The sequence below is a fragment of the Tupaia chinensis genome, unplaced genomic scaffold (genome assembly GCF_000334495.1).
Source record: "Tupaia chinensis unplaced genomic scaffold, TupChi_1.0 Scaffold000360_1, whole genome shotgun sequence".
Lineage (NCBI taxonomy): Eukaryota > Metazoa > Chordata > Mammalia > Scandentia > Tupaiidae > Tupaia > Tupaia belangeri.
This window is the reverse complement of record NW_006159856.1, coordinates 1,917,691-1,927,898: the sequence shown is the minus strand read 5'-3', so window position 1 is coordinate 1,927,898 and position 10,208 is coordinate 1,917,691. Positions and strand designations below refer to the sequence as shown.

The following is a 10,208-nucleotide window of genomic DNA, read 5'->3' as shown; positions in this document are numbered from 1 at the left end:
CTACAGGATTCCCATCACTGTTCACTTTGGGAGCTGCTCCTCATCCTATCCCCTACCACTCCCTATCTTCCCAATACCATTCATAGCACCTCCAGGGCATGGGGAGAGAATTGAGGCTGTTTCACATCTGGTACATCCAGTAAAAATTTCAGGAATTCAGAAAACAGATTTTTTTTTTGAGAGGTTTTTGCTATAGGGTGCGTGCACTCACTGGAAAGATAGAGAGAGACAGAGAGATAGAAAGTGAGAAATCACCCCCCCAGGGGGAATGGCCACACCACAATCCCTTCTCCTCCATTTTCCTCTTGGGATCTTGGGCACGCACGCACACGTGCCCGGCGTGAGTTTAAGCCATTAAGTCCAGGATTCGAACTGCGGTCGAATACATGGGAGTCCAGCGATGTAGACATTACGCTTACTACTGGTCCCCCAGAAAACAGATGTCTTCACTTTAGATCATACAAACAACCTTGAACAAGGGGACTTTGTCAGTAGGTAATAAACTGGGACAGAAGATTTGATTTGACTTAAATGTTTCCCCTAAAAATTCATGTTGAAATTTGGTTGCTACTGTATTAAGATGGTGAAGGGCCAGCACATACTGCAGTGGTTTAGCGCTGTGCATTGGAAGCTGAATCCCACATGGCCTGATCACAGTGGCTTGAAAACTATATCGAGCACGTGTGTATGCATGCCCCAATTCTGATGGGATTAAGAAATGGAGGAAAAGGACTGAGGCATGACTGTATGCCACTGGGGGGGATACTTCCTCTTTTTCTCTTTTTCACTGATGAGTGCACATGCCATCTGGCAATTAAAAAAAAAAAAAAAAGGTGAAAATGTCAAAACCTTAAGCCATTCTTTCTGAGCTTCTTTTAGGGACCACGATTGATACATGGAATTCAGCTCAAGACAAACAAGTTGATTTAATGATCAGAAAGGACACAATATATTAATACACTTCTTCAAGAAGGGTTACCTAGAAGCTCCTTTATGGTACTCTCATTAATGTGCTTCTAGGAGTAAGTTAGTTGCCTTTCCCTTAAAAAAAAAAAAAAAATTCACATTCACCAGCTGATAAAACTTACTGTACTCATTGTTGATCTTTGGCTCCGACCTACAGAAAAGGAAATCTGTACCAAGGTTTGCAGGGCAATCAAATGTCCTCAATCTCTCATGCCCATTGGTTACTCATCCTGTGACTTTCCGAAGAGTTTGGAGTCAGATAGGTTCCCAGTATTTCTCAAGTCCTGAAAGACAAAGATATTGACTTGATAAATGCTGCTGCCTGCATCACTGATAACAAAGTTCAGCTCAATAATTTACCTGGGTGCTTTGTTGACCATTTAACGTAATTTATATCCTTAATCTCACATTCATCTTAGAAGTAAGCATTCTTAAAGAATATGGGTCTGCCTGGTCCTAAAGCCTGCAACCAGAATTACTATGCCATCTCCTGCCCTCCTTTCCAGCTCCTGCAACCCTAGCAAAGTACTATGCTAGCTGATGCGAAAACAAAGAATCAGAACAGCCACATACAACTATGCCAACTCCTCAGCAACCAGGAAGAGACAGTTTCTGAGGCCAAAGAGGACCAGCAGATGGCCTAACAGTTACATCGTTGTACTCCCACATGGCCGACTGCGTTTCATTCTCTTGACCCGGTGGCTTGAAACTCATGCTGGTCCCCTACTGTAGCTTCCTCTTTACCTATGGTTATGCTTTCCAGAGTTTCAATTACTCATGGTCAACCAAAATGTGTCCAAAAATACATGAGTACAGTACAGAAAGATATTCTGAGGCCACATTCACAACATTTTTATATTATATTTTTATAATTATTCTAATATTAATTATTGTTCCTCTCTGATTATGCCTAACTTATAAATTAAACTTGATCATAAATATGTATCAGGTTGTCAGGAAAGTCAAGACATATTTTTCTATGCAAAAATGCATCATGATTTGGAACCAGCAGTTAGTGTAATGGCTATGTCACTGGACTTCCATGCAGTCGACCATGGTTCGGGTCCAAGACCCAGTGGCTTAAACTCATGCCAGGCGTGTGGGCGTGTGTGCTCAAGATTCCAAGAGGAAAATGGAGGAGGAAGGATTGCAGCGTGGCCATCCCCCCGGGGGGTGATTTCTCACTTGTTGTCTCTCTGTCACTGTCTTTCTGGCGAGCACACCCACCCTATAGCAAAAACCTCTCCACACACACACATACACACACACACACACACCAACCCAATACATATAAGAAGCCGCAGTATATACAGCATTTGGTACTATCCACCATAGTTTCAGGCATCCACTGGGAGTCTTGGAATCCATTCACTGCAGATAAGAGGGGACTTTTTTTTTTTTTTGGGAGAGGTTTTTGCTATAGGGTGTGTGCACTCGCCAGAAAGACAGAGAAAGACAGAGGGACAGAAAGCAAGAAATCACCCCCCAAGGGGGATGGCCACACCACAATCCCTTCTCCATTCTCCTCTCGGGATCTTGGGCACGCATGCACACATGCCCAGCGTGAGTTTAAGCTGCCGGGTCCAGGACTCAAACCACGGTTGACTACATGGGAGTTCAGCGACATAGCCATTATGCTAACTGCTGGTCCCAAGACAGTACTATTGTATATCACATACACAGGAGTCTGAAATACATAGTGGTTAGACTGTTAGGCAGAAACAGGAAAAATGCTAGATTGGAACCAGATTCTATTGCCATATTTCACACCACTGAGTTCCAAGTCAGCAGAAAAGGAGTAGGGAAAAGGGCACATCAGCAACAGAATGAAGCACGCCACAGAGATGTAGTAACGAGAAGCCCTTGACACCAGTCCTTAAACCAAGTCAGGAGAACAGTGTTCAATATAATTCAGAGGCCTAACCTCCATGTAGGGTTCCTCGCACAATCACCAAGTAATCTTGATCTTAGGGAACCAGCAGTTAGCGTAATGGCTAGGTCGCTGGACTCCCACGTAGTCGACCACAGTTCGTGTCCCGGACCCAGTGGCTTAAAACTCACGTCGGGCGCGTGTGCATACATGCCCAAGATCCCAAGAGGAGAATGGAGGAGAAGGGATTGCGGTGTGTCCATCCCCCCGGGGGGTGATTTCTCGCTTTCTATCTCTGTCTGTCTCTGTCTGTCTGGCGAGCGCACGCGCCCTACAGCAAAAACCTCAAAAAAAAAAAAAAAAAAAAACACAACTTGATCTTAATGTGGTTCCATGTGCATTTTCCTATGGGAAGATGTGCAGGCACACTGGGTCACTCATTCTATGTGTTTGCAAGCACACACATTCCTGATGTGTTTTTCAAGCCACCAGGGTTGGGATTCAAACTATGGTCAGTCATATGGGACCCAGCACCCTTAATAGGCTATGGGCTAGTCCCACATCTTCCCTTTTAAAACGATAAACATATACAGCCATTCTTTAGCTAATGAACTATCTGTTTAAGGACCTCTCAGACTTCAATCTGTGTGAGTCTCAGGAATCCCCTTTCTCAGTCTTCATCTTGCTCCCACAGGTGGCTAATAATCACTACATGTAGTGTTTGCAATCACACACACTGCATATTTTATTTATTTGTACTTTTTTGTTCAATCACAGTAGTATTCAGAATAAAGAAAAACTATTATGCTGAATTTATTATACATTGTGCTTCGGTGTTATCTTGTCACCTCTGGGCACTTATCTAAAGTATGCTTTTGAATAGATACAATTACACTATTCTAGTGTGGTGTCACATGATTTCTATTGAAAAATACATAACCTGGGCCAGCAGGTGGCATGGTGATTAAGGCACTGGACTCCCACATGGCCGACTGGAGTGCAGGTCCCAGACTCAGTGGCTTGCTTCCTCACATTCTGTCTCTCTCTGGTGAGCACGCATGTCCTATAGCAAAATTTAAAAATAATAAATAATTTTAAAATCTTTTTTGTTTTTAAATATTTATTTATTTATTGGGAGCAGGTGACAAGGTAGTTAACTCCCACATGGCCTACTACGGTTCGAGTTTTGAACCTGGAGGCTCGTTTACAAAAAAAATTTAATTCCATTTGTTATTGTTATTTTTTTAATTTGACCAGAGAGGAGAGAGTGAGAGTGAGAGCGAGAGAGAGAGAGAGAGAGAGAGAAAGGGAAAGTGAGAAAGCAAGCTGCCAGGTCCAGGACTTGAACCATGGTTGGCCATGTGAGAATCCAGCACCTTTAACCAAACCATGCCACCTGCTGGTCCCATAAATAATTCTTAAAAAAAAAAAAAAAAAACATATCCTATAGGGCTATCACACACAAGACATTTACCTTTTGGCTCCCTGCTTATCAACAAATTCATTTACCAATCTAGATCTAGTAGCAGAAACTCAGCTCTTTTTTTTTTAAGAATTATTTTATTTATTCATTTATTTTAATTTGACCAGAGAGGGAGAGAGGGAGAGAGAGAAAGAGAGAACGCAAGCCACAAGATCCAGGACTTGAACCATGGTCAGCCATGTGGGAGTACCCAGTGCCTTAACCACCACACCACCCACTAGTCCCCAAACTTAACTCTTAAGTGAAGAGTAGTACCTGTAATTGTTCCTCTGTTATTTTAAATACCTCCATGGGGCCAGCAAATGGCACGGTGGTTAAGGTGCTAGACTCCCACATGGCAAACCAGTCTGAGCCTCAAACCCAGTAGCTTGAAAATTATTCTGGAAATTATTCTGGCATGTGTGTACACATGCCCAAAATCCCAAGAGGAGAATTGAGAAGGAATTGCAGAGTAGTCAAACCCCCGAGGGGTGACTTCTTACTTTCCTCCTCTCTGTGTCTCTCCTGAGAGCACATGCACTCTGGCAAAAATTTAAAAATAACAAAAGAAAACAAAAAGCCTAATTGGAATTTCAAAAGTAGGATCATAGAATGTTTTAAAGAACAAAAGTATTTTAAAGATTATTGCTGGGACCAGCAGGTGGCACGGGGGTTAATGGCACTGGACTCCACATGGCTGACCGCAGTTCAAGTCATGGACCTGGTGGCTTGCTTTCTCACTTACTCTCTCGCTCTGTCCCTCTCTGGTCAAATTAAAATAAAATAACTCTTAAAAAAAAAAAAAAAAAAGACTATTCTTGTGGGACAGCTGGTAGTATAGTGGTTAAGGTGGCTGGATCCTGCACAGCCAGCAATGCAAGTTCTAGTGCCAGACTTGGTGGCTTAAAAAAACATGCTAGGCAGGGTCAATAGGTAGCATGGTGGTAGGGGTGCTGGACTCCCAATGGTCGACCAGGGTTTGAGTCCTGTACCTAGGGGCTTGAAATGATTCCAGGAGCATGTGCGTGCATGCCCAAAATCCAAGGAAGAAAATGGAGGCAAAGGGATTGTGGTTGGCCATCTCCCCCAGGGGGTGTTTTCTCACTTTCCCTCTCACTGTCTCTGCCTCTCTCTAGTGAGCACATGCGACCCATAGCAAAAACCTTCAAAAACAAAAAAGAAAAAAGGACATGTTGGGTATGTGTGCTTATATATCCAAAATCTCAAGGGGAGAGAATGGAGCAGAAAGGATTGCAGTCATTTCCCCTGGAGGGTGATTTTTCTCTCTCTCTGGTAGAGTACATGTGCCCTACAGCAAGTAACTGTTGTTGTGTACTGTTCAATAGCTTTCATAAAGAGAGTAAAAAAAATACCCAAGACTGTTGTCAATCAATGTTCAGTGCCTAGCACAACCCACCCTCCTGTGAGATGGGCATGAACATTACATAACTTTCATTTCAAAGCTTCTTAAATAAAACTTTAATGCTACTGTCACATCAATCAGTACATCTTGGTACTCAAGAAAAACACGAGCCTCTTGCCTATTAGACAAATGAGAGTACATAGGAAGCAGTCAGTAATTATGCAGCCATCTGAGCCTCGTAGCTTTGCACAAATACTTGACCTCAGAGCCTCTGTGTCCTCACGTTTAATATGAGAAAAATATCTTGTAACAGTGATGCTGAATGAAAGTGCCCAGGATGGGTTCAGGCACTCTGAGAGCATCAGCTAATTAATTCAGCTAATTAACTATTTACAGGTGCTTTGTCTGGGGCAGGTACTACTTCAGGGGATAGAAACACAATGGTGAAAAAACAACAAAAACCCATATCATGGAGCCTATGTTCTAACTGGAAAGATGATCAATAAATTAAGTAATAAATATGCATTATGTAAGAAGGGCCAGAAATCATAGTTCTTCTTATAAGTGTGGGTGCTACTAAATAAGAGCAAAGCAAATCTTTAACTCTAGGAGAAACTGGAACAAATGTTTCCAGCTCTCAGCAAGACTTTATTAATTTCCAGAAAAGACTTGGCAAGAAGTAGCCAATCACACTGCTTAGACATAGAGAAGAAGAAAAGGCAGCAGAGGTAACAATGGGGCAGCCCTCTTCCAAACTTTATTCTTAAGGCTCAGGTCTTTGAACACTGGCCTCCCCTGAGGCTTTTGCAGGGGCCAGATGAAGGAATCTGGTCAAAGCAAAAGGTCAAAGGCTATGCTTAGAAAGGCAATGAGGTGTTGGGACCAGCAGTTGGTGTAATGGCTATGTTGCTGGACTCCCATCTAGTTGATTGTGGTTCGAGTCCCAGACCGGTGGCTTAAACTCATGCTGGGCGCATGTGCAAACGTGCCCAAGATTCCAAGAGAAGAATGGAAGAGAAGGGATTGCCGCATGGCCATCCCCACTGGGGGGTGATTTCTCGCTTTCTGTCCCTGTCTTTCTGGTGAGTGCACATGTCCTAAAGCAAAAACCTCTCCCTCCCTAACCCACCCCCAACTCCCCAAAAAAGAAGAAAAGCAATGAGGTGTGTTCAGACCTAAGTAACTATCATTAGTTCTTTCCTGAATTTATTTTAGCAATCAGGCAACAACCAAAATCCCAAGGCCTGAAAGGAATATCAGTCAAAGTGGCCCAAGCTCTGGAGGCCTGATACAAGTGAAATAACTTCTGAGGAGCAGGAGAAAGGGTAATATAATGAAGAAAACCTAAGGATTCAATCCTCCAGAAGAGGACAAGTATCAGCAGCCAATGGGCAATCTACTTCAGGCACTGGAGGCTATCCATAATCTCTTACCCTCTCCCCAGAGCCCATGATTACTTAGCCATGAGCCCACAAAGTCTTAAAACTCACAGGAGACAGGCATGCTGGGCTATCCCAGTGTTGATGGCCACTGATCATGGAGCCTGTCAAAGAAGGCCAGCTAAGAAGTTTGGCTGTTTCTACTGTATCCTGAACCTGAGTGCATGTATGTATGCAGAGTGAATCTAAAAAACCACCAATAATATATGAGGCACAGTAGTGGTTGGAAGCTTATAAATCTGAGTCTATGTCCTACCCCAGCAAAGAGTAGCAGAGGAGTGCCCCACAGGGGAACTCCCTCAAGTCTATGGCAGAGGGAGGCTGATCTCAAGTAGCATTGCCCCAAGGCTCTTTGACATATGTATTCCCTTTCACCCTTAGACAGATGCAGGTGTGGGCTGGCTATTGAAGTGATACAGGTTGTCGCCAAAGGGCTAGTCACACCCAATTCTGTGTACTTGCCAGAAACAAAGTGAAAAATCAGGACAAGCAGATGGTGTAATGGTTATCTTCTGGACTCCCTGTGTCAACCAGGGTCTGAGTCCCAGACCTGGCAACTTAAAACTCATGCTGGGCGCATGCATGTGCATGCCCAAGATCCAGAGTAAAGAATGGAGAAGGGACTGCAGTGTAGCCAACCCCCCTGGGGGGTGATTTTTCACTTTCTGTCTCTGTTTCCCTCTGTCTCTGTGGCGAGCATAAGTGCCCTAATATAGCAAAAATCTCTGGGAGGGGGAGAGGGAAGAAAGTGAGAAATCAATCACCCCACAGGGGTAAGGCCATCTTGCAATCTCTTCTCCTCTATTCGCCTTCTGGGATTTGGGGCATGCACCCAAAAACACAAACACCCAGCGTGATTTTCAAGCCACTGGGGTCTAAGACTCACACCAGAGTAGACCATGTAGGAGTCCAGTACCCTTACCACCATGCCACAAGCTGGTCCCAGTCTGGTGGTTTTTTTTAAGCCACTGGGGTGGGTCCTCAAACTGCAACTGAACATGTGTGATCCCCTGTTACTTATGCACAGCATTCAATTGCTGCAATACAGGGCAAACCCTATATAGTAAGATTATAAGGTTATTATGGGTCCACTATCATACATGTGTACTGTCATCGATCAAAACATCATTATGCTGGGTCCAGCAGGTGGTGTGGTGGATAAGGGCGCTGGATTCCCACATGGCCAACCATGGTTCAAGTCCTGGACCTGGTGGCTTGCTTTCTCACTTTCCTCTCTCTCTCTCTCTCTCTCTCTCTCTCTCGTCAAATAGCGGGGAAAAAAAAAAGGAAATAAATAAATAATTCTTTTAAAAAATCATTATGCTGCAAGTGATTGTATAAATAACTGTGGTACTTCAGCATGAAAAAGAACTGAAGTGGAAGTAGGCCTCAGGTTTGCAGCTTGTGAGTTATTGGGAGAAAGAGGAACATCGTAAAACATATGCATGGGTGTGGCTCCTTCGACCCAAGGTGGCTGGTAAATATGAACTGTGTGTAAACCTGGAGTTGTGTGTTAACACACAAAACCGCACAAAAAGGAACAAAGATAAAGGAGTCAGATAGTTAAAATGCTAGTTCTGATTACTAACAGTATGACCAAGTGACCCTGATCTCCTTGTGCCTAGGTGTAAAATGGGTCTACATGATTATTTGGCAGAGTGGTTCCACGAGAGGAGGGACTCACTCAACAGTTGCTATCATTACATTACAAACCAAAAGTAACTGCTACATACTTGAGTAACATTCCTAACGCCAGAAAAAATTGCTGTGACAATTCCAAAATAAAAAGTTATCATGTGGAAACAGCAAATGGCATAATGTTTATGTCCCTGTACTCCCACATAGTCAACCATGGTTTTAGTTGACCGTGGTTTTAGTCCCAGACCCAATGACTTAAAACACACAAGGCACATGTCCAGGATCCCAAAAGAAGAATGGAAGAGAGGGGATTGTAGCTGGGCCTTCTACTGGGGGATCATTTCTTACTTTCTGTCTCTCAGTGAGCGCACATACCTATTTATTTTCAATTTGTGTATGTGAAATGAACCTAGACCACAGCCAATTTATTATTTAGTTACAAAATACATTCTGGAGTTAGTGTAAACTAGTGAGTACACCAGGAAACCATGTGATTTGAAAAGAATACTCTAAGAAGGAACACTCCAGTGACATAAGGAGCCAGATTCCATATGACTGAGATGTTTCAAATTCTAGGCTTGGCAGCTTGAAAAATACCTGGGTAAATCTGGACAGGATAGTGAAAAAGAAGGGATTTGGAACCAGCAGGTAGCGTGGTGGTTAAGGCGCAGGACGCTCCCACACGGTGGTCAGCCAACCATGGTTCAAGTTCCAGACATGGCGGCTTGCTTTCTCAGTTTCCCCTTCTCTCTCTGTCTCTCTCTCTCTCTCTGGTCAAATAAAAGGAATGAATAAATAAAACTGAATAAATAATTCTTAAAAAAAAAAAGAGAGAGAAAAGGCATTGCAGCATGACCACACCCCTTTGGGGAATGCTCCCTGCCCCAGTGCATATAACCTAGAGCAAACTAAACGAACAAATGCTACCAGTAGTTTTATAGTCAGCTTTTCTTTTATATAGCAGGCTAAAAATAATCATTTTGAACAAAGTTCCCAGGCCTTTCCTACCCTTTATGTTGTGGTATTTATCAAATAAATTTGCCATTTCTTATTTAGACCTAGAGAAAAGGAAATTCCAGATGCTTGCAGCAGCACCATCCATTTAATACTCAAATCTCATGTTTTTTTTGGGGAGAGGTTTCTGCAATAGGGCGCGTGCGCTCACCAGACAGAGAGACAGAGAGACAGAAAGCGAGAAATCACCCCCCGGGGGGATGGTCACGCTGCAATCCCTTCTCCTCCATTCTCCTCTTGCGATCTTGGGCACGCACACACATGCGCCCGGCGTGAGTTTTAAGCCACCAGGTCCGGGACGCGAACTGCGGTCAACCACGTGGGAGTTCAGCAACATAGCCATTACGCTAACTGCTGGTTCCCTCAAATCTCATGTTTTTTGAACTCTGACCTTGGAATGCAGCTGAGTCTTCCTCCTCAGAGAAGAAATTTCAAAATGCCCTGCTCTACAATTCC

General features: G+C 43.6%; 1 protein-coding gene across 3 annotated transcripts in view; it reads right to left on the bottom strand.

Annotated features, from left to right (window-relative positions):
• RNF4 (ring finger protein 4) overlaps positions 1-10,208 on the bottom strand; it is a 32,327-nt gene that overhangs the window by 17,620 nt on the left and 4,499 nt on the right. For 2 of the 3 annotated variants that reach the window (XM_006152914.3, XM_006152915.3), the window contains exon 2: positions 1,089-1,250. In XM_006152914.3, the coding sequence (XP_006152976.1) occupies positions 1,089-1,097 (9 nt within the window). In that variant the 5' untranslated portion in view covers positions 1,098-1,250. Of the gene's footprint in view, positions 1-1,088; positions 1,251-3,776; positions 3,797-10,208 lie in introns of those variants that run through there. The other variant, XM_014589504.2, reaches the window with a different exon arrangement.